Source organism: Strix aluco, chromosome 5 (genome assembly GCF_031877795.1).
Source record: "Strix aluco isolate bStrAlu1 chromosome 5, bStrAlu1.hap1, whole genome shotgun sequence".
Taxonomy (NCBI): domain Eukaryota; kingdom Metazoa; phylum Chordata; class Aves; order Strigiformes; family Strigidae; genus Strix; species Strix aluco.
Genome location: NC_133935.1, coordinates 74,092,764 through 74,116,672, shown reverse-complemented (window position 1 = coordinate 74,116,672; position 23,909 = coordinate 74,092,764). Strand labels below are relative to the sequence as shown.

General features: G+C 38.7%; 1 protein-coding gene across 8 annotated transcripts; it reads left to right on the top strand.

Annotated features, from left to right (window-relative positions):
• Positions 1 to 23,863, top strand: PUS7 (pseudouridine synthase 7). 8 transcript variants are annotated; one of them, XM_074827822.1, is made up of 18 exons: positions 1 to 57; positions 1,283 to 1,430; positions 3,071 to 3,146; positions 3,788 to 4,181; positions 6,073 to 6,169; positions 6,271 to 6,372; positions 7,284 to 7,428; positions 11,746 to 11,857; positions 13,152 to 13,229; positions 14,905 to 15,033; positions 15,256 to 15,381; positions 15,654 to 15,715; positions 16,143 to 16,303; positions 17,172 to 17,298; positions 18,043 to 18,144; positions 21,028 to 21,157; positions 22,282 to 22,373; positions 23,111 to 23,863. In XM_074827822.1, exons 4-18 carry the CDS (start codon positions 3,817 to 3,819, stop codon positions 23,245 to 23,247), a joined length of 1,965 nt encoding a protein of 654 aa, XP_074683923.1. In that variant the 5' UTR covers positions 1 to 57; positions 1,283 to 1,430; positions 3,071 to 3,146; positions 3,788 to 3,816; the 3' UTR covers positions 23,248 to 23,863. The 8 variants fall into 8 exon arrangements, with proteins under 8 accessions (XP_074683923.1, XP_074683926.1, XP_074683919.1 ...); XM_074827825.1 differs by having other exon boundaries at positions 3,703 to 4,181; positions 6,073 to 6,157; XM_074827818.1 differs by having other exon boundaries at positions 3,703 to 4,181.
• The last annotated feature ends 46 nt before the right edge of the window (positions 23,864 to 23,909 follow it).

Genomic DNA, 23,909 nt, shown 5'->3' with positions numbered 1-23,909 from the left:
GCCGCCTCCTTCCCCGCGGCGCTGGCGCCTGGCCCGTCCTCCCGTGCCGGCGTGCGGGTAAGTGGCAACACCCCCCACACACACACACCCCGGGCTCCTGCCTGGCGGCGGGCGGAGGCGCGCCCTCCCCCGGCAGCCGCGGCCGCCCAGGGCTCCGCGGCGGGAGCCGCGGCCTCCGCGGCGGGGCCGGCTCCCAGCTCCCGCTCCCAGCCCGGGCGCGGGGCCAGGGCGGCGGGCGGAGGTGGTGGTGGTGGTGGAGGGGGGCAGCTCAGCCTCGGGCCAACTTTCCCTCCCGCTTGCGCCGGGCTTCGCCGGCCCGCGCCGGGGCTCCCGCGATAGGGCGGGCGAGCGGCCGCCGCGTGGTGCCGGGACCCCAGCGCAGCGCCTTCGTCCTGCCTCCTCCCCCTGCCCCCTGCCCCTTCGCCTGCCCTCGCCCGGCCACGGCAGAGCCGGGCCGCGGGACCGGCCACCGCTCTGCGGCCCGGCCCGGCCCGGCCCGGCCCTCCCGGAGCGCCGCCCGCTGAGGCGGCCCGGCCCGGCATGGGCGCGCAGGGCCGGCGGGGCGGGGGGCACTTCCCGCGGCCGCCTGCGCCCGCCTGAGGGGCTGCGTGCGGGCGCTGCCGTATCGCCGAGCCCTCTCGGCGGTCGCTTTTCATCCATCTGCCTCGTCTCACGAGAAACCAGCTTCGCCCCCCGCGCTGGCGTGCGCCTACTCTTTTATTTATCCGTTGAAGTGGGAAGTTCCGCGGAGCCCCGCCAGCCCGCGTGTCTGCCTGACAGCCTCCACGCCAGGAGTAACCGCGCAGCGTTTCTCGCTGGGGAGAATCAAGCCCTTTATCTGCAGTAGTAAATTCAGGCTCTGCTAAAAGAGGGTCTCTGTTGAAATTGCTGCGGAGTTGCTGTTTATGCCAGTTCTGGATTTTAGGGAAACACCTGTTTGCTAGGAAAAGGACCGAGACAGTTGAGCAGCTGTCAAAAATTATTAGACGCCTCTCCCTCAATCTTGCACAAAGTGAGACTGAGTGTGCCCCACTCACTTCAACTTGCTCCTACAAGTAATTATCCTGCAGAAGTTTCCCCAGATGACAGCCACCATTTGGCACAGGATAGTACTTTGTTGTATGTGAGTCATTTCTCTGCTGTGAGAATAGGCCGTATCTGACAACTTTGAGAGTATTTGTGGCCAACAATGAATTCTTCTAAGAATTTGTGTCATTCAATAACTAGGTATTACAATTGTATTTTAGAAACGTGAGATTTGTCCTGTTACCTCCTTTGGCAGGTGTCTCAGAGGATTTCACTGTGCCGAGTGGTGTTTTGTTCGCCATGCGGAGACATTCACAAGCTGTCTAGAAGTCTTTTCCGTGTCAGTGCTTTATAACCCAGGCTCTGTAAATTTGGGTACATAGGAGAAGAATCTGGAAATGATGGTGAATTGCTTCTCTTGGCTATGATTTTAAAATTTTTTTATTTTTAAAGCGGGATTTTATGTACTTTCATTTTTATTTGAGGACAAACTGAAATTGGTGCTTTCTGCTTGAAGGTACATTGATTTGCTCATTGTTCTCCTTGCTTTTGTGTGTGTTTTGTCACTCTTCAGGCAATACCTACACTTTTTTATGTCTCTCCTTATTTCACTTTTGTCCATTCTTTTTTTCTAGTGTCCATTTTCAATCCTTTGAGCAAAACATTTCAGGTGTTTCCAAAACAGTTGTTCTGTTTCTTTACTCTAAGTTTGTGACCTCTACAACGGAAAGTCCAGGCAGTGAAATCAGCAGTGGCTAACAGCTAACTGGTAACAGTTAACAACCCAGCATGTGGTGATTATCAAGTTAGTATTGAGTCTTCCTTTAAAAACATACCCTTTAAAATTAAATAGAATATGCTGTCTAGTGACTGGAGAGATGATACAGGACGATGTGTGTAGCTCTAAAATACTGCTCTGTGCCTAGATTAATTTCTTAGTAACAGTTGAATCCTATTAATTTAGAAACTTGTCTGTTGTTGTGGGCAAAACCATCTTGATTTAGGGAATTTAATTTATTGTCAGTTAATATAAACTTTCAATTACTGATTTGGCTAGTGAGATGCAAAGAAGAGAACCAGTTAAACAAACTCTTGGGGAAAACTCCTTTCCTCCCTCTTCCTTTCACTCCAGACACCTCCCCTCCCCTGCTTTCCTTCTCTCCTTTCCCCTGGTTGTCCCCACAGGTTACACTCTGTCCCTTGGGCAAGGCAGCAGTGGTGCAGGAGCTTGGGGTTGGTGAGTGGAGGTTTCTTTCTGCTGCTCCTTCTTTCCCATTTCTTCTGCTCCCATGTGTGCACCTGCACAACCTCCAGTCCCCTTAGGGGTGTCCCTGCCCCAGTGTGGGCTCCTTCATGGGCTGCAGTCTCTTCAGGGATGTCCTGCTCTGGTGTGAAGAGCTTCCTTCCAAGAGTGCATCTCCAGCCTCATCCCCAACAATGTCCCCTTCTCTGTGCCTCCCCCTGTGTCGTCTTTAGCGTGCTGTCACACACCTCCTCCTGTGCTTCCCATTGTGCTGCCACCAGCAGCTCCTCCCTTTCTTAAACAAGCCAGGTCAGAGGCACTGTGTGCTCATCTGATTAGTTGGAATTTTGGCAGGTGGTGGGTTTGGTCCATTATGGAGCCAGCTGGAGCTGGCCATGACCAGCGCAGGGCAGTTGATGGCTCCTCCCATGCAGGCCCCTGCTACCAAAACCTGCGGTTTATCCCCAACACACTGGTGTGCCAGTTGGGTGATGCTGGGAGAAAGGTCCTGCTGTTGCCTAGTTACAGGAACTCTGGTCTCATTTCATACATGTAGAAATATACCCAAACTTCTCTGCTGTAGCTTGCTAAATAGCAATACTGTGTTATGTCACTAGGTTGGTAACACTTTTACAGTTGTATGTGTTGTTAACTTGTCTGAGTAGTGTTCACTCCTATATAACTACTGATACCTGGGTTCAGAGGCAGTTGGTCTCTGTAATGATTACATTCATACATGTTTTCATAGTTGGGTTTTTTTTCCTAAAACTTTCTCAAAGAGTTAGTTTTCCTGTTTTTCAGATCTGAAGGTACTAGTTCTCACACAAAGGTGGCAGCTCAGGTTGCTGGGGAAGAGTCAGAGCTCAGCTCCACCAACGTGAGTAGTCATGTTCTTCTCAGAGATCATTTCACTTCCTTGTTGTTTTGTTTGTCCTACTCATTCAACAATTTTGTTATCCCTCTTATCTTTTGGTCTGAATTGCTGCCACCTTGACTTCCATGTGGGATTGTGCTTGTTAGAGGAGATGAGATTTCAGGTTTGGGGAAATCAAGCCATCTTCTCTCAATCCTTGCAAGATGAAATCTTGGTAGAACAAGGAATAATTGGGAGTTGTCATGTTTAACAGAAGGCTTGGGAACAAAAAGTTTCTTAGGCACTAAATTGCTATTGACAGCAGAGCCCGTGTGCACAGGGCTGGATGCAGCTGTGGTAAGAGTTGGGCAAGAGTGACGATGGTGGTAAATGGTCAGCGTAGTATTAAATCATGCTCTTCTGTAGCCTCGCATGCATGCTGCCTTGGGTGGGTATTAAGTCCCCTTAACTTGTCCCTTCTCTCTTCCCAAGTACATACTGTTTCTAGCTGTACGAAATCTTTACTTGATGTTTAACTTTAAATTGCAGAAAGTTATATGGTTTTCCTGAACTATTACAGGCCGCAGAGTCCTTGGAGTGAAGAGACTATGTATTGATATTGCTCTTAAACAGACAGGAAATAAGCCATTCTTCTTGCTCCTCAGGGCTTTCTGTCCTACACTGTGCCTTAAACATGGAAACTGTAGAAATGAATAGTGTATCCTTGAAACGTCCTCACTCTGAGGATGATGTGGCTAATGCAGACGAAATTAAAAGACAGAAGACCTCAGAGAAGTCTAAGACAGGGAACGACTCTGGGCAGAGCATTGAGACTGTAACAGAACAACCTGACAAATCTCTGCTTGAGGACACGAAAAATGAAATAATCCCCAATGAGGAAAGTGAGGAGCAGGAAGATGAGGAACTAGAGGACAGTGATGAAGATGGAGATCCAGAGAGCTTTGCAGACATGATGAAGCATGGACTGACAGAAAGTGATGTTGGCATAACTAAATTTGTTAGCTGTCATAAAGGGTTTTCTGGAATCTTAAAAGAGAGGTAACTCTTTGTCTTGTTATGTATGTTAATTCCTTGTGTTAAGCAGCTGTTGTTCTCCATTTTCCTTTTCTGACTCTCAGGATGCCACTAGGTTATGTGCAGCTACTTGGGAGGTTCATCACTTTCTTTTCCTAGTGCTAAGACTGAAAAAAAGATTTAATTTGGGACTTTTCTAGATTGTTTTTACTTTTTACTTTTTTTCCTTCTTTCCTGTCAAGTGGAGCTCTGAAGAAAGAAGCTGTGTATGGATAGAAATACGTGATTACACTGACCTTTGCTGTTTGTTTTGCTCTGTGGCAGCAGCATACAGCATAAAACCTTATGCAGTACACTCACCTTTTGTACCACTCTTCAGTGCTGATGCAAGATGCACTGGAGAATGCTATTGAAACCATCCTTTGGTGGTTCTTTGCTTTTTCCTGCCTTTTTTGTGCAAATGTCTTTAAACACATATATTGTGAGATGGTTCATTATACTTTAAATTATAGTCTGATCAGTTTTAATGTAATTTACAAAACATAAAAGGGAATTTTATAACTCAGGTTGTGGAATTTTACATTATATACTTAATAAGATGTTTGGGTTTTAGTAGTTTTTTTTTAATGAAACTTCTAGGGTTTCAAAATTAAATAACATCTTGGAATAAAACAGAATGCAAATACCAAAACACCGAAGTGAGAATCATTGTTTCTCTGACTTAGCAAAGCAGTTAAAGATGCTTTGTTTACACACCAAGAAGTCCATGGTTTTCAATACTGGCTTTGTATATAGATCATTTTACATAAGAAAGAGATATGTACACATTATGTATGTATTTAATCTTTATACACAGCATTAAGCAGCTAGCATAATCCTTCACTGGGGAGCACAGTCTGTGCTGAACCTCCTTCTGGGAAATCTGCCAATTTTGAACCAAGGTGGTCAAAGGTAGCCAGGTGGTAGAAACGTTCATGGGCTCATGGTTTTTCTTTGATCCTAGTTTATAACGCCTATCATTAATTTAGGCCTGGCGTTTTTATGGTAGCAGTCACTAGCATGTCTAGACAGCTACAGATAATAAGAGAGAGGACACATAACCCTCCTCAGGAAGGAATTCTATCCATATGGCTGCACAGAGGTATAGCAAACAAGGGTTTGGGGGGGATACAGTAGAAATATTCTCATGGTGAAGTTTTATTCATCTTTCAACACTCATAGACTAAGAATTTTTTCTTTTTCTTTTTTCTTTTCCTTTACAAGCAGATGCTACTTAAAAACCATTTAGCAATTGCACCATAGACTGTCTGTGCTCTGTTAAAGTCAGGATGTTTTTATTATTAGACATAATGACTTGATTGAAAAAGTCACAGTCAAATTTTTTGTTGCTCTGTCATAGAGTATACAGAGTAACTTTATTTGAAAGATGTTCTCTAGAACTGAATATATGTAACAGCTGAATTTGTCTTGCTTTCCTTAGAGTGGCTAACATGCACTTTATTCTGCAGGTTATTTGAAGTGTCAGAGTTAATGCATTTGTGTTCACATTGTAGCAATGCAGTAGAGTCTTAATTGTCAGTAATGACTGGGATTGAGGATATGCATTACTGATCTCTGCAAACTAGTGAGAAAATGACTCAGAATAAATCTACAGCAGGTGTTTGGTTATCTGCAAAGAAGTCTGCTGTGTTTAGATATGCCAGACTTTCTTCTGTGTTCTCATGGTATCCTTCTGAGGGGTGGGATCAGGTACAGCTTTCTCACGGTTGAAGTTTCTTTTATGTGAATTGAATTATGTGAATTCAGGATTCTTGAGTGAATTCTGCTAATAAACAGCTTCTTGGGAAAGGACTTTATGTGATGCAGGGTTTTAATTTTTTTAATTACAAATTTAATGAGTGTTTCTTCCTATCAGATACTCGGACTTTGTTGTCCATGAAATAGGCAAAGATGGACGTGTGAGCCATTTAGATGACTTTTCAGTTCCAGTGGATGATGAGGTAAATTTTGAGGTAAAGATTTGGTAATGGCTATGCTCCTTAAGCAGAAACATTAAAAGTTGTTCCATGAGAGTTATTGGATGTTTGTTTTTCCCCCCCGAAATACGTATTAGGACCCATCAGAAGAAACATTCACAGTTTTGTCAGACGAAGACAAGCAGCGTTTAGAGGAGCTCCAGCTTCTTAAGAATAAGGAAACTAGTGTTGCCATAGAGGTAAAATTAATAAATGATGTTAAGTTTGTGGGGGGGAGGATGAGAGACTGAGTGAGTGGAAGGTCCGTGCTTTGTAGCACCTGTAAGTTGTAAGAGCAGTTTGAACATGATGCAACAGGTAATACCAAAATGTTTCCAGTTAAGGGTTTAATTCTGTAAATCCTTACAGATATACTTAAATTCATGCACGTGAGTTGTCATTTTGATTTCGGTGGGACTGTACGCGTGAACTCAAGTATGCGTCTTCGTTTCTGTGCTGTTAAAATTTTCTTGCAGTGTTTTGGTTTTCTGTCTAGTAGTATTTTATGGAATAATTATATAAGAAGGATTAAATAAAACATCCATCATGATGAAAGACTATTTTCAACATCAGTGTTTAGTGGTTTAATAGAAAAAAAGATAAATATGCTCTTCTGTAACAAGAAAAATAAGAAGCCACATAATGAAATTAAAACTTGGTGTTTTTAAACATATAAATATTCCATATACTTGAAGAATAACTGTTGAGCTAAATTTGGGACAGAGATGAGTAGGATTGAATCTAGTAATTTCAAATAAGCATTCACACATTAAATAATCTTATCTAGCCATTTTTTTCCTTTAATGCATATAGAAAAACTTTGTTTTGCCAGAGTTTTCATTAGAAGAGGGAATTTTTATTAAGTACAGGAGAGGGGAACAAATCTTGAGAATTTTTTTTGTGAATCTTGAGACAGGGTTTTGTAGCAGAGTTATTTATTATTTTTCAAACTAATTTTAATAAGTAGGACAGACTTCTAAAAGTATACCTATTCAGTACTTCAGTGTGATTTGGTAGCTTTTCTTTAAGCATGCAAAATTTAACTCTTGAGAGAATCCCTCCCCTTTTGTATTACTTTATTTGGTTTCTGCATGTGTGTGTATTAACACAGGTAATTGAAGACACCAAAGAAAAAAGAACAGTTATCCATCAGGCTGTGAAGTCCTTGTTTCCTGGACTGGAGACTAAAACAGAAGATCGAGATGGAAAAAAATACATTATTGCTTATCATGCTGCTGGGAAAAAAGCACTGGCAAGTGAGTTTCAGTATCACAGCAGTTGGGTAAAGTAAATGCTAAAATTATCTGAAAAATAAAAATTATTAGTAAGTACTTCAAGTGGAGCATACCTCCTACTTTAGTCTGGCTTTGCTTTTTCCTCTTTGCAACTGATGCTGTGCATCTAAAATGACTAGGACAAGGAGTGTCTCAAATCTAAATTTCTACTAGTTTTTCTTTCCAAATCATTCATCAAATACAACTGTGTTAGAAATGAGAGGATCTTTTGCTATTTCAGTAGGAATAGGCAAAATAGGGGCTTTATTTTCAGTATTGTTTGAACTTAGCTAGTTTGAACTTACCTGGATGTGTAAGTGTGCATTGTGGAAGACGTTGTAGTTGAAATGCATACGTTACGCTGACGGTCAGTGTAATCTTTGACTGTCTTGAAAATCCATGACAAAATTCTCAATGACTTGAATAGAGACAAGCACCTATTTGTTTTCTAAGAGTTATGGTTTTATATAAACATAATATATTTACCATGATCTTTAAGGCTACTTGTGCTTCCAAAGCTAATTATATTTGCAGAAAATTGTCTTTATTCATTATAAATCACAGTTACTGTTTTGGAATAATCAAAGTAATGAGGGATTTTCAAAACAAAGTGTTATCCACCTTAACCTTGCCAAATACTGCTTTGGTTACTGGGCATAAATTCACGTGTTCTGCATCTTTTAATATTATTACAAATTTGTTGCTACTGTAAGTTGAGAGGATTGTTTACATGCAGAATGTTGCACATTTAATGAAAGGTTTGGCTTGATTTAAACTGATTGCATTCCTATGTCATTTCAGCCTACTAAAAATGACAGTGTGTAAACCTATCTGTTTTATTTTAAAGATGAAGGAGATGGAGAAAGATAAGGAGATAAGACAATTTAAAATTGGAAATAACACCATCTCCACATTCAATTTAGTTATTTTTTTAAGGCTCGTCTACACAAATATGGGAATGTTATACTTTTATTGGTACCGTTATAATGTGTTTATGTATTTTGTTTAACCATGTTTAGAAAATTTGTATGTTTGCATGCTTTATGCATGGAGTATGTATACTTACCAGCACAAAATTCTCCTCAGCCAGTTTGTTCTCTGTTGGTTTGTAATGGTTTTACCTCCACCTTTTCCTTCTGCTGCTTCTATTCTTTAGCCATTGTTACAGTCAAGTGGTTGTTATTAAGCTGACCAGTCTGACTTAAGAGATAGTGTGTAAAAGAATTTAAGTATTTGAAATACGCGGAAAAGAATTTAGTGATGTGTCTCTAGGATTAAAACATTATCTGGAGCACCATCTTGTGATGCAGAGAAGCATCATCTATTTAAACTTGGATTCCTAAGTTGTGATGCTACAGACACTTGTGTGTGTTGGTGGAGATGTGTGCAATTTCAGTGAGTGTGTGTAAATGCTTATGAATGTAGGATTTAAGAGTGCAAGTTCTTTTTAGTCAGGATTATATTTATCTTTTGCGTTTATATAGCCACTAACACTTCAGTCCTGAGTAGGTTCCCCAGCAAGAAGCATCTCAGAAGTGTAGAATATTTGAATATTAGCTGAGACATCTGATTACTTTTGTTGATAATGTAAAAGGTTACCAAACATACTTTCCTAAAATTTAAAACTAAAAGCTGCTTTGTGTCTATAGTCACCCAAAATACTTAAAATACTACCTTACTAAATTGTCAGTAAACTGCTGTTTCATCATTGTCCACAAATGAAGTTTGTTGCATCTCCAATTGAAGCTTTCCATATGTTCACTGTTTGCCTCTGCACGATTCCATTGCATAACTGTCTAAATTGCTGTCATCCACCACCTAACTGTTGGATGCTCCCTAAAGCATAAACAATCCCATAACCATAAACCTGCATGTTCACCTCTAAAAACCCTTCGACAGTCTAAAAATTAAATGCTACTCTTTTGTGCTCTTTATGCTATGCACTGGGACAGAGGTCAGAACTGCAACAGGTAAGAGATGTTGACATTTCATGCTAACCAAATGAAATGCCAACCATTACGACCTCCTAAATAGCCACAAGACTGGCCAAACTAGTAACAATTAATCCTTTAAAAAAACCCTACACATAAGTAATGCTTAAAATTCCCTGAAACAGCCAAGGATTGGGCTTGTGCTACCTCTTTTTCCTAGTGCAGTATAGGCAGTACTTGTTCAGAGCAGAGAAGGTCTGAGGGTAATAAATTATGTGAATGATCAGTTTTGATGATACTGTTTGACATCTATGGTAAATTTTCCATTGATTTCATTAAGTCAAGCCTTCGCTCTTCAGCCTTGTATTTCAGACACCACTATCTGTATTTATACAGCTTTAAAATTATATCTCATACATCCCGATATTGAAAAAGAGCTTCTAGCCCTCGAGTTGCAGTGAAAGGTTTGAAAAAAGGGCTTGGAAATACAATTTCTCTGTCAAAAATGTAACATGGCTCTGAAACATAGCAATAAGGCCTGCGAACTCTCCCTCTGGTTCATCTACCCAGTTGAATACTTTGAAGTATTGGGTGAGGAATGGTTAACTACTGGGACTGCAGCTGCAGCCTCCCAGTACTCAGCATGGCCAGTGCAGTGGATAGGCACATGGCTGTGATGCCCAAAGCATGAGGAGCCCATTGGTATATATAGTATCTGTAGAGTCCTTTTAGACTAGCCCAGATTAGGGCTCACTTTTTGAAGGGTGTTGAAATGACCGTGTGCAAGATGTGTTAGTTAAATTTAAAGAATGGTTCCAGCTAGAGAAGATCTTCCTTGTGAATCATGCTCTGTCTTCCTCTCTTCCCTTCTCATTACCGAGTTCTTCATGAAGGACCTTGCTCTTCGAGCTGAATGCAGTGTTTCGTTGTGTTTAAGAGCAGTGGTGGCTCAGAAGGGAGACCAGGAGCATGAGGTCTCTTAACAGGTTTTGGACCATACTGCTCAGTTTAGGTCCTAGGAAACTCCATGGGGGAGCTTCGCTTAGAAATGATGGTATAAGGCAAGCGTTGTGATAATTTTTAAGTGATTGAAAACTACGTGTATAGTATTCTAAACTGTAGCATCCAAAATTGTTTTTGCAGAAGTGTGTGTATGGATGGCAGCTTCTCAAAAAAAAGAGCAAGAAGAATTAACTTTTACCGGAAAGTTTCGTGAAAATTAAATACATTCACTGTCTGTGTGGTACATCTGGGCTTCATTAAACTAACGTGAACAAAAAGAGCAAAATTTCCTAAGAACTTCTTTCCTGTATTGGTGTTTATATACTGGAATAGGACTGGCCTTTTCAGTTAGCTTTTGCTGTTATGAAAGATGCTTAAGCCTTTTTTGTACTAAACCAGGAATGTCTGCTTGGTGGCTACCAAGAGATAAAGGACTTCTTATTTAAAACCAAACAAATCCTTAGTTTTGTTCTTATAAAACAAAGAATTGATAAACAGAGTAGCTCAGAATTGGTTGCTAAACGTGTAGAATCAGTCCCCCTTCCCGGTAATGCCATCAACAGTGGATGATTGTAAAAGGAAAGTTTTATCTCTGGAAGCTTTTATGTACAACAAAAGCTTGACAAATACATTGACAGTTTTCTTCCCTCTGCAGAAAACGGCAAATAATTGTACAGAATTGTAAATCAGTTGTTAGTCTGCAGGAGCTGAAGTTATCTCACCCTGGCTTGAATTATTTGTTAATGACTATTGGGCCAGATTTCTCTCTCCCGTAGGACTTTTAAAAAAATTTACCTAAAAGTAAATTTTTGTGAGTATACTTTTTAGGCTTTTGTAGAGATACAACCCATGCTTTTGCATGACACACAGGAAAAATCCTACAGAAATGAAGAATATGTTAGTACCATAAATAATAATTGTACTATTCCCACGAACAGAGCTCCAGTGGTCCTCATCTATTAATTATAGAAGGCACTAGATGAAGTGTGGAGTGGCTTTTATTGCTGAAAGTCAGTGTAATGATAATGTTTTTGAGAAATTTAATCAGGCAATATTGCAGTTAAATGACTAGGGTATATTTTTAGATAATTTAATGAGAACTGTCACCGTTTCATTCAAGATTTTCTAGGTGACAGAATTGATTAAAGAGAAGTTTACAGCCCAGTGGAAGGGAAGAAGGTCTTTTTTAATGTGCTTTGCAGGTTTTGCCATCAGTAATTCACTTTCTTCTTTTTTAAAAAAAGCAGATGGAAATTAGCAGAAATTGACTCTTGCATATTTGTTTTAAATGTGGCTGCAATGACAAAGATACTAATTAAATTTTTTAAAATGACACTACAGATTTTAACCTTTTTTTTTTTTAAAGATCCAAGAAAACACTCTTGGCCAAAATCTAGGGGAAGCTACTGCCACTTTGTACTGTACAAGGAGAACAAGGATACTATGGATGCCATTAACGTCCTATCCAAATTTTTAAGGTAAGGCTGTTGTTTCTGCCAGCCTGGCTAGCATGCAGTCCTCCCTCTGCCTGTTTCATGTTACTGTAAATGTTATGCTTCATAATTTATGTAAGAGCAACACAAGTGATTACTATTGCCTAATTTTTAGCCAGTGTTTAAAAAAAAAAAAGTTATTTTAGAATATCAAATTTGAAACTTCTAAGTTTTGGAAGGAGGTGAGAATGGAACAGAATGATCCCAATAAATTTAAAAGACTGTACTCTACTACTTCAGTGGACTTTGGCTGATCTCAGAAAGGCTTGGCAGCTGAAAGCCTTGATGTGCGTAACCTGAATGAAATGCTATTTCTTTCCCAGTGTGTAACATACGCAAGTATGTTATGAACCTGTCAGATATTGTTGTGATAATATGCTGATCAGTTCCTAAGCAGTTACAGCTGGTAAACTGTTGTTCCATGTATTAATTTCTCCATGGCAACACAGTCTTAGTTCCTTTCACCCCATCAAGTGTGGCAACAAAAAGATTTGCCAGAGGCATGAAGTGAACACAGTGAATTGCAGAGGAAGGACTATTTTAAAGTTGGGTCAATTCAGTGATCTACTCGTAGGGAAACTTCCACATTTCTCCCCTCCTTTTCCCTTCACTCTTCCTGTCCAAAAATAAATGTTTGTAATCTAGCCTCTGACTAGTATACTAGCAGTATTTGTATTTGAGAACAGAATGGTAGGAGCATACTTTAGTGGAAAAATGCATGTAATGGTAATCCTGCTACCCCCTGGTGCCCATAGCTGGAATAACTGGGAATATTCCCTGTGTAACACAGGCTGTATGTAAAGTACAGAGTGGAAAGGAAAGTAAATTTTCCTCTCAAGGAAAGAAATGGATCAAACTTTATATTCTCATATTCTCACATAATGTACATGCATAGTATTCAAACAGACATGTTATTTGAAGTTTAAGGAAGAAATGGACGTGAATTTTTTTTTTAGTGAAATTAGTGATGGTTGCATATTTGTGCATTGAGTGGATGTATATAAAGAAGTACTTCAAAGCTCATATTCTGAAAGCACAGTTGTGGTAAAAATTAATCTGTCTACGTATAATTAAAACAGAAGTTTCCCTGTGTTTTATGTACTTACAGATGAGATTAGAAAATGTCACATATGTCAAATTGTAGTCTAGTTATGGGGAATATATGTTTATTTTCTATTTTTAATATAGACGATTAATAATTTTAGGTAATTATGCTAAAAATTATGTTTGGTTTGTGGCTATTTTAATATACATAATATCTGTTACTGTTGCTTTTAAGAGTGAAGCCAAACATATTTTCCTACATGGGAACTAAAGATAAAAGGGCTATAACAGTTCAAGAGATCGCTGTTCTTAGGTAAGTGAAAGTATACTGGAGTATTTGCACTCCTAATGTGATAGCTTGAATATTCACTAAATACCTTGAAGACTCAGTATGCATGTGACACAAATGGTGGATTCTGATCTTGTAAAACACATGTATTAATGAAGATACTATAATCCTTTTTTACTCCGTGGTGATTGCTAGTATTTTCAGTCAGTGGTCGTCTGAGTTGTAGGCTGGATACATGTATTTGGCTGAAGCAGTGGGCCGGATTGCCTATGTGCTCTTATGCTGCATGGCTCCCATGCAACAGCAGAAAACCAGAAATTATGTCCCGTTTTCTTCCTGACTTTTGTTTCCCCCTTCCTCCAGCTGGAATCCTATTTTTTTTTTTTTTCCCTCACTGATCTCTCTGAACAGCTACAGAGAAGGCTAACCACTGCCTTTGCTCATCTGTGAGTAGCCAGAAGGGGCAAAAAATGATGAGGAATTTTTCCTCCCTTAACCTACTTCCATTAAGTTGCCTACTAAGAGAAAACAAAATTTATTTTGTTTTCAAGATAATTATATGGTTTCTGGGAACTTGAAATTAGCGTTACATCCATGACTGGGAATGATGGATGCCTTGCAGTCATGTATTACAATATCTGTTTAGCTAGCTGGAATATTATTCCTGGACTACTATTTACAACTCTTTGAAAACCACATTCCTTAAGTGAGGAATTCCAAGGTTTGAGCACCAGAAATTTGATCAAATTCTTGTTAAAAGGATGACATTCACTACTTAATTTATTCATATTTTTCCTCCCAGTGTTTTGCATGTGCATATGTTTGCACATATAAAAGGACTTATTAATTTGTGAATCATGAGAAGCCCCAGATTCTTGTTGCTGCAAGGCAAGTTTGCAAAGTGATGACAATTAAGCAAACTTGTGGTGTTGCCATCTTGGGTGCTGTTCCGTTTACTTTTAACACGATCACATTTAATGTTGTGTCCAAGATCTTCAGTGTGTTGTAAGCACTGGCGGGGGGGAATGTACTGATTTGTGGTGTCTGTTCAATAGTGCCACAGTACCCAACTCTCCTGTGCAACCTTGGAGAAGGATGGCGTAGGAGAGGAGACATTACCATTTATCAGCCGGCTGAGCTGAGTACACAGGCCATGCTGGTTGATAAACTTGTCTATCCTGCTATACATTTTAGTGGAAGTGTCAAAAAGAGTGAGTTGGTGATGCAAAGAATGGGGTATGCTTCCAAAAGTACTAGTAACAAAAATGACAGATACTAGTGACAGATTGGACTTCATACTCCTTCATCTGCATTAAGTTTACACAGTAGCTAATTACTTCACTCTGTGTTTATGACTGTGCTAACTGGAGTGGTTCATGGTGTAGTTACTCAAATAAAGCAGAGTTCAGCTTGTGGGGTACAGTATACATCAATATTGCAACACCTTGTTGAGTATATAATGTAACATAGATGTGAAAAGCTGGTACTAACATTCTTTGTCACGGTATATAAGTAGCCTTAAGAATTACCTGTTCTTTTCTTTTAGATGTTTCATTAAAATACTTTTGAAAGGCAACAATAGAAAATTGGGCAAACTGGACTCACTGCTTTTTGTTTTGAAATGCCGACATTTCTATATTTATTTAACTATGTTCTTTTTCAAAGCATGGGTTGGTCACTGTTGTCTGTTTCTTTTTAGAATCACTGCACAAAGACTTGCTCATTTGAATAAATGTTTGATGAACTTCAAACTAGGAAATTTCAGTTACAAGAACCATCCACTGAAATTAGGAGAACTGCAAGGAAACCATTTCACTGTTGTTCTCAGGTGATATGTTAGTATGTATTTAGACAGCTCTGTTAGAATTTTTTTTCTTTAAATAGTTAAGGTATATCAGTGCATCTTGTGTTATAAAAAAGAACAAAAGTCCTTCTGTTGTCAGGAGTTAAGTGCTGTATAATGTTGATGTTGCGCTTTAATATTATGGGGATCACAAAATAGTGTAAGTCCTTAATAATCTGTCTATAACTTTTTTTTTTTTAATGCTAGAAACATAACAGGAACTGATGACCAGATAGAGCAAGCAATGCATTCTCTCAGGGAAATTGGATTCATTAATTACTATGGAATGCAAAGATTTGGAACCACAGCTGTTCCTACATATCAAATTGGCAGGTATATGTTGTTTTCATCTCTTTTATTATTTATTTATTTTAATCCCTGTATAACTTCTAATGTACTTCTGGGAATGTTTTTCTAGCATATCGCATGTGTCAGTTTTAATTTTAGATTCAAGAAGGAACTTGTTTCTGAACTTGTTTCAGCAGGTATCTTGCATAATACCACTACTTTAAGTATTGCATAAATCTAAACACTTCTTAAGTTGGCTAAATCTCCTTAAAATATGTGTAGTCAGTTCTTAATAAACTTTACTGTTTGAATCTTAGAGCTATTCTACAGAACAATTGGAATGAAGTAATGGATTTGATATTAAAACCACGACCAGGAGGTAAGGACTGAAAAATGATACTTCAGGTGTTTCTGCCTCTCCTCCTCCAAGAATTGTATGTTCAGGAAAAAACACTTTTAGATTTTGATTCTTTTAATTTGAAAGGGTGTTTGTGAGGACAGCTTTGCACGTGCTAAACTTCAGCCAGTTTAGCAATGGAGAAGCAATCTTCAGACTCTGCCTTTCTGCTTCTCTTTCCTTGCTGTGCGGTTTCTTGTGGTGGGGTGAAAAGGGACCTGAATACTTACCCACAGAATCTGCTCAGACTCCATGTGAAGCCTTCCAGCCTTACCTATTCTGTGATTCTCTTAATCTGTGTAACTACTGTGACAGAAACTTTAATTTTTCAACTGTTTTAACAAAATGTGAGATGGATTTTTTTTTTGGTGCATAGTTAAAATATTTTTATTTTACATCCTCATTCTAGCTGAAAAGGGATACTTAGTAAAATGCAGAGAAGAATGGGCAAAGACTAAAGATCCAGCAGCAGCCCTCAGGAAACTACCCGTAAAAAGGTGCGTGGAAGGACAGCTTCTACGTGGACTCTTAAAGTATGGAATGAAGAACATAATCTCTGCATTTGGCATAGTGAGTGTAAAAGTGCTGTGGGGTATTTACTTGAATAAATGCTCTTTTGATGGTATCATGATGAATTTGAAGTAGACTCATAGATGCTTGATGAGTAGAAGGTTAAGTGTAAAATCCTTACATTTATCCTGCCTTTTTGTTTGAAGTACTGCTGCGTGGTAACTGATGACATCTGTAATTAATGTATGCATAATGAGCTTTCCAGTTTATACAGCAATCTCTCTGGTATGTGGGAAGCCATACAATTAGGCTTAGTAACCATGTATAATACAGGTCTGAGAATTGTGCTAAAGTTCAGTATCAGAGTTTTCTGTTGCTTTAAAAATAAACTGATAGTGTGCTAATGAATAAGCTTGGCATAGAGGTGGTGTCATTTTCAAGGACTGTAATCAAGATCAAGTCTTTGGAGAAAATACCTCATCACCAGCAAACTACTGGGCCCATTGTAGGAGCTATTGTAGGAATAATTTCTTGTTTATGAAGAAGATAATTAGAATAACACTGTGCTTTCACATCTGCAAAGTTTACTTAAGATTTCAGGGGGTTGATGAATTCAGTGTTTTATAATAGCCATATGTGTTTCAGCTGTTGAATAAAAAAAAAAAAAATTAAAAAGCTTTTTTAAAAAAAAATTAAGCACAGGGTTGGTTTTTTTTTGTGGATTTAAAATGTATAAAAACATTATTTCTTCACATACCCTTTTCCCAAATAATGGACAAAAATTATACCAGTATAGCAAGAAATTGTGTTAGTCTTGTTGCTGGAGAAGGTAACATTTCAAATATAAGCTTTTTTGGTTATGATTGAGAGAAAAAAATGTTTCACTTTTTTTTTTTTCTTTTTCACTTTTTTTTTCCTGTACCTCTAGATACCAAGAAATAATCGTTTAATGTATATTCATAGCTACCAGAGTTATGTGTGGAATAATATGGTGAGCAAGAGAATAGAAGAATATGGGCTTAGAGCTGTAGCAGGAGATCTCACGCTTAAAGGAGGTAAAATCAGACAAACAAAAAGCCAGTGACACTGTGTGGTTTAAATTCCTAGGAAAACAAGGCACATACCTGTTTATTTGATACTGCTTACCTATTTTCTTTTCCTTCTGACCCATTTTGGTCCAGTGATTTCTGAATCCATTGGACAGTTTTAGTCAAATTTTGCAAGGAATTGGAAGTTAGGTATTACACATCCGTGAGCTGTTGGGTTTCTTGTTTTTCCAAATAGCTGGATAGGGAAGAGAGACTATGAAAGACTGATTGTTCTCAAGAATGAACTCAAACCTAGTTGAGCTATGGAGACCTATGGAAGGATGTTATGAATGTGTTAACCACAGAAATTTTTGTTTGCATTAGTATCTTGTAAAGCAGAGGCTCTGCTCAGTTTCTTCACTTGAATTTGCTCAGGCATTTCCCTGGGGTGAGAATATCCACAGTATTTCTCCTTCATGTATGCCTGATGCCTGGTAAGGGAACTGTTCATTTAACAGTCCTTACTTCATTCAGCTTTAAAAGTCACTGGAAACCAGGCTGTGGTTCTGCCAGTAACTGTGACAGCCTTAAAGACTGTTACTTCTTTTCTTGGAAATGTTGTCTATTAAGTGGAGATAAAACACCAGTTACCCCTCTCAGAGTAGGCTTGTTTCAATCAAATGGTTGATTTAAAATTCAAATTTAATTTAAAATGTTAACTGTGACAGGCATCCATACTAATAACTCTTCATTTTTCTGTCCTGATTGTAGCCACAGCTGTTCATATTGAAGAAGGAGATGTTGATAACTACACTATTCACGATGTAGTGATGCCATTGCCTGGATTTGATGTTATTTATCCAAAGCATAAAAGTAAGTCTGACTGCTAACTTATGTACCTACTCTGAAAACGTAAGTCTACTTTAAGATTGTTCTTAAAAGGAAGATTAGATTTATGCAACCTTGGTTTCAGATCTGCACTGTAACTTGTTTCATTTAACATAAATCTGTTTCATATTTCTTTTTAGCTAGTAGCTTTTCCAAAGAAAGGAATTTTTTACTGAGGCAAAATTACTTAGCAGAAGGGGAAAAAAAATGGTGAAATGTTAATTGAAAAGTGTATGCATTTGATTTTTAAATGAGAAAACAAACTAAACTTCTAGAATCTGTAACCCAAGCAAATGCTTGAAGTTAGGAAAAAGAGCCAGAGGTGTTTAATTAAATATTAAACAATATGAATGTTTTAAAAATAAAAAAGAAATCATATCTTTCATCTCCTGTAGTACATTGTATTGGTTCTAAATTTTCTTTAATGGAATAGGTTGAGTGATCTATAATTATTTGCATTGAACATGATGTTATTATTAAGGGATAGAGTTGCAGAATCATTTCAGTTGGAAAGCACCTTAGGAGCCCGTCTGGTCCAACCTTTTCGTCAAAGCAAGGTCAGTGCTGTATTCTGGCCAGCTTGGTCAGGGCTTTGAAACTTTCAAGAACAAATAGTCTCAAAGTTCTCCTCTAAGTCTTCTCTTCTCTAAGTTAAAGAAGCCCAGTTCTCTCAGTCTGTCCTCACAGGGCATGAGCTACAACCCCTGGCCATTAGGGTGGTCCTCCATTGGACTCATTCAAGTTTATCATCATCTGCTTTGTACAGGACACACTACTCTAAGTGCAGTCTCATGAGTGCCCAGTGAGGGGCAGTAATCATTTTTCTCAGTGTAGCTACTGCTAAGCCTGTGTTGCTGTTAGCTTTTGTTGCTGCCAGGGCGCTCTGTTCAGTCTCCTTTCCACGGGGAGTCCCAGGTGACTGTCAGCAGAGTTGTTCCCTAGCCTGTACCATTGCAAAGAGTTAATCAGTCTCAGGTACAGGACTTTGTCCTTGCTGAATTTCATGAGGTTCCTCTTGGCTCATTCCCCTAGCCTGCCTAGATTCCTCTGAATGGCAGTCCTGCCCTTGGGTGTATCGATGGCCACCCAGTTTGATTTTGTCCACAAACTCTTTGGGGTGAATTCCAGGTCCTCTTCCACATATGCTGATAAAAGTATTCCATGAGGAACTCTGCTTGTAACAGGCTTCTAGTTAGAACTGAAACCAGTAGTGACTATCCTTTGAGCCAATAAGCCAGACAGTTTTTTACTCATCTAGCAGCCCCACCTACTGTAATCTAACCTCGGATACAAGGATGCTGTGGGAGCATGTCGACACCCTTGCTAAAGGCAAGGTAGGCAACAGTCACTGCTCTCCCCTCATCTGCAGATGTAATAATTTCATCATAGAAGGCAGTAGGGTTGGTGGATTTTTTGGTTTTTCTTTTCTTTTTTCCCCCTTTGGTAAAACCATGCTCACTATTACTCTCATTGTGTGCCCAGAAACGTGCTTCAAGACCATTAGCTCCATTATTTTTCCCAGGGACCTGGGAAAGTGAGTCTGACTGGTCTGTAATTCCGTAGATCATCCTTCTTGCCCTTTCTGAAGATGGATGCAACACTTGGTTTTCTCACCTTCTGATCTCATCCTCAGATCTCCGTGATCTTTCAGAGATGGTAGAAAAAAGCTTTACCACGACATGAGCCAGCTCTCTGGGCCTGTATCTTCTTCCACTACTGGTAGTGCCTCTTGGAACAGAGGCTTGGGAGGCCTTGCTGGTCAAGACTGAGGCAAAGAAGATGCTGAGACCATCAGCCCTATGTCTGTCACTAGGCCAGCTGCCCCATTTAGCAGCAGGCCAACATTTTCCTTGTTGTCTTTTATTCTTTATGTTGCAGTTTAACTCTTGCTCTTGATGTCTGTTGCTGATTTCAACTCTAGCTGAGCTTTGGCTTTCCTAACGCCATCCCTACATGCCTGGACAATGTTTTTATATTCCTTCTTTGTAGCTGGCCCTAGCTTTCACCTACTGTATCTGTCCTTTCATATGAGCTTAGTCATGAGTTCCCTGCTTAGCCAAACCAGTCTCCCAATACATATGCTTGTTTTCCTCGATATTGGGTTGAACTGCTCTTGTACTTGGTTGTCCTTAAAAGATGAGTCAGGTCTCTTGAGACTGCCTGTCAGACCCAAGTCCCAGTGCTAGGATCCCATTTATCACCTATCTCTGAAACACTTGGAAGGTAGAGATCTATTTGTGATGAGGTGTGGCTCTGAACCACATTGTGTTTAAAATTCCCAACTGCATGAAGTAATGCTGGCAAATCAAAGTTACCAGACAGTATTTTAGCTGCAGTATATTCTTGTATTTCCATTGCCTTCCCTGTCTTCTCCAGGTGTGCATGCACATGCCCTTACTTAGGGATACAAGACTGTAATAGAATTATTCCTTCTGTTGGCAGTGTACTTAAAGGTCCTTACTATAATTTCTTGAGAGGGCTCTCTTAACTTTTCAAAGATAGAGCAATGGGTAGTCTGGCCCTTTTTCTTTTTTTTCCCTCCATATACCTAAGATTAGTCTTGTGAAGTTTATATATTTGGAAAGCATGTATGAGATGTCAATTAAATGTCAATAAAATATTTTGTAGACTTTGTCTTCAACTGAAATTTTGATTTGCTAATATTCTTTGTTACTGCCTCTACTAATCAGGTTGTAGAAGCAAACATTGTAGGTAATAAGATTTACAATAAGTAATTTTAAACTTCTATGTAACGTCTATTCCATATATGCTGAAAATTACTAAATATAAGGGAAGGAATGATCCATGAAAACAGGCTGTTTCAACTGGCTGTATTACACTCCAATTAAATATTTTCCTCTCTTGCAGTTGGTGAGGCTTACAAGGAAATGCTGGTAGCTGACAATCTTGACATCAACAACATGAGGCATAAAATCAGAGATTATTCACTTTCTGGAGCATACAGAAAGATTATTATTCGACCTCAGAATGTCAATTGGTAAGTAGCAGGAGAAAAGAAGTTACACTTGAATTGACAGCATAGAGTATGTGTGGGATGACCAAGTACAAGAATCGTTAGATTGACCCATGGGATGTACACGTAGACTGAAGCATAGGTAGAGAGGAATCTCTGTGCGTTTCCCTCGTGTTTTTGATGCATCTGAAGTTGAACCACAGCCTTACTTCTTCCTTGGTCCTCTGGTTCTGTGATGCATGAGTGTCAAGACATCTATCTAGTTGTTATACTCCTTGCAAAGGGCTTGCCTGAACACTTCATAGATAATTATTTATGTTGAAACCATGATAGATAATATTCAAAACGGGCTTTTTTGTAGTCTTGCTATGAGGAAGTTGGTCTCCAATTACCTGTCTGTCAATCAGAAAGATCTGTATCACTTAAACCTACTAAATCACTGTTGTTAGAGAGAAAGCGCAGTTGTCATATGGCAACTGAATAAATACCTTTTAAACAGGTGATTGTACAAATATGCAGAAAGACTTGATCACTGACGCATAGGAAAAAAATATAGAGGGTTTAGGAGGGAGACAGAAAGTACAAATGTTTACACTTTATTTTAATTAGTGCTGATGTTTAAAGCTCGTTACTTCCTAGTTACTTTTTCAGCCTTGTCATTACATATCGGATTTCTGTTAAATGTATGGCAGAAAGAGTAGAATATGTATTTAAGCCCTTTCAAGGAAGTTTAGATGGCTTTCTTCAAAATGAAGGCACTTCCCCCCACAAGTATTCGTAGAGTTGACACCATTCTTCCCGTAATTTCATAAACTATACTTCTTGTATAGCTGGAAGTCCTGACAGCCCATGAGGGAAAACAGATGAGTTATGCAAAGAAACTTCTCACTACTTTTTTTTTCTTTTTAAAATAATCTTCATCAGATAGAGGTGAGTCTTCTACATAAAGCTTTACCAGTTACTGCACCATAAATGCCACCTTCCCTTATTTTATTAGAAAACTAATTCAATTTCAGCTGTAACTGCCAAATTGGAATAATAAAATGTAATATTATTATAATAAACATGAATTTATATAAAATAATAAACATATAAATTTTATTCTAAATAATTAAAAATAATTTTAAAATCTTACATATATTATAAAGGGAGGTTGTTGCATATGACGATCCCAGAATCCCATTATTTACTACGGATTTGGATAAGCTGGAAGGAAAACCATTACCAGTTCTTCCTACAGGTAAGTTGATTTTTCGACGGATGTTTGTAAAATAGAAGTTTGATCTGGCTGTTGCTTTGAACTACTACATGTTTGAAATACTACACATTTTAAGGAAGATCTTTCATTTAACTAGACTGTTAAGCAATGGTATTAAAGATATACCCGAAGTTAGGTGTCTGAATAAGAACCCTTGTTTCTCAAGTGTGCAAGCAATTCTTCCAGTAGTCTGTGTTGACTGTTATATTTTCTTATAGGCATTTGTAAAATAAAGTAAATGCTTAGCAATAAATGTCTGTGAAATGCATGAAGGTGGAATTAAGCCACAAATTGCCTGTATGCTTGAGCATGTATTATTTGTGCTGAACACAACAGACTACTCAAATACTTAACAGAATTCAATGGAAATTTTTTTATATAACTCTGGTCGCAAGGTCTTTTGACACTGCTTTCTGGAAGAAGTGTAGAGAGGCTAGGAATTCAGTTTTGAAAGAAACAAGTTTATTCTGCTTTTAAAAGAAGGAAACACCCAAAACACCACTTCCCGCTGAGAGAAAAATGTTAAAAAGAAGTTGTTTTATGAAATTCCGCTGTGGATTATAAATTAGATTGTGGTGGTGGTGGTGGTTGTTTTGCTTTATGTGCTGGGGGGATTGGTCGTGGAAAATCTTCGTTCAGTTTAGATGGCATCCAGAATAAGCATTACTTGTGTCCTTAACTTTTTCTTGCTTTGTGTCTCCTCTTACCCCTTATGACAGATGGTAAATTCAGGGCACTAAAGATGGAGTTCTCCCTTCCCCCATCCACTTACGCTACCATGGCGATTCGAGAAGTTTTGAAAATGGACACAAGCATAAAAAACCAGACACAACTGAATACTACCTGGTTACGCTGATTGAATTGCAAAAAATTACTCAGATTTTAACATATATAAAGTGTTTTCCTATTTACATGGTCTGTACAAATCTTTAAAGATTGGTAATAAGAGATTTGTATTTTTTTAAGTTTTTATTAGTGCTAGTGTTTAACTTCAGTAGTCATTTGCAACATGGTGGCTGTAAATGAATATAGATCTTAGTGACTGGTGCTTTTTTAATGAATAAGTTGCTTGAGCTGTAACACGGGTGCATCTTTAAGAAATGGGCTTGTAATAGTTTCAGACCTGGAAGAATGTTTAGCTTGCTTTTTTTTTTTTTTTGGCAAGCACTGTTTTCATGAGTTCAGCACACCTTGGAAGTCTCTTCAAATACAATAAATTACAGCTTAGAAAAATGAGTTACAACAAAATTAAGGTATCGATGAACATTTATATCGCAGGGTGTTTTGCTGGTTGCATTTGCACTGATGTGGTAGAGGATTCTGTTAGCAAGGCTTTTTATGTGCTGTAAAGATGTACAGCTGTTTTAATTAGTCGGTCTTTTAATTGAGAAAAGACTTGTGCATATTTTCCAGCTTTACTAATACCCGTACCAGAGAACAGGTACTGAAAATAAATTAACTTGAAAGACTAAGCGTGTATCGGTAGCTGCTTCCTTTACACATGTCTGTCTATTTCTG

What these genes read in the sequence shown, in the direction of transcription:
- PUS7 (XM_074827822.1), top strand. Translation starts at nt 3,817, where the DNA reads ATGGAAACTGTAGAAATGAATAGTGTATCCTTGAAACGTCCTCACTCT. An exon ending in TGGGAAAAAAGCACTGGCAA is followed by an intron (nt 7,429 to 11,745) that starts GTGAGTTTCAGT and finishes TTTTTTTTAAAG; the next exon opens with ATCCAAGAAAACACTCTTGG. An exon ending in CATTTCACTGTTGTTCTCAG is followed by an intron (nt 15,034 to 15,255) that starts GTGATATGTTAG and finishes TTTTAATGCTAG; the next exon opens with AAACATAACAGGAACTGATG.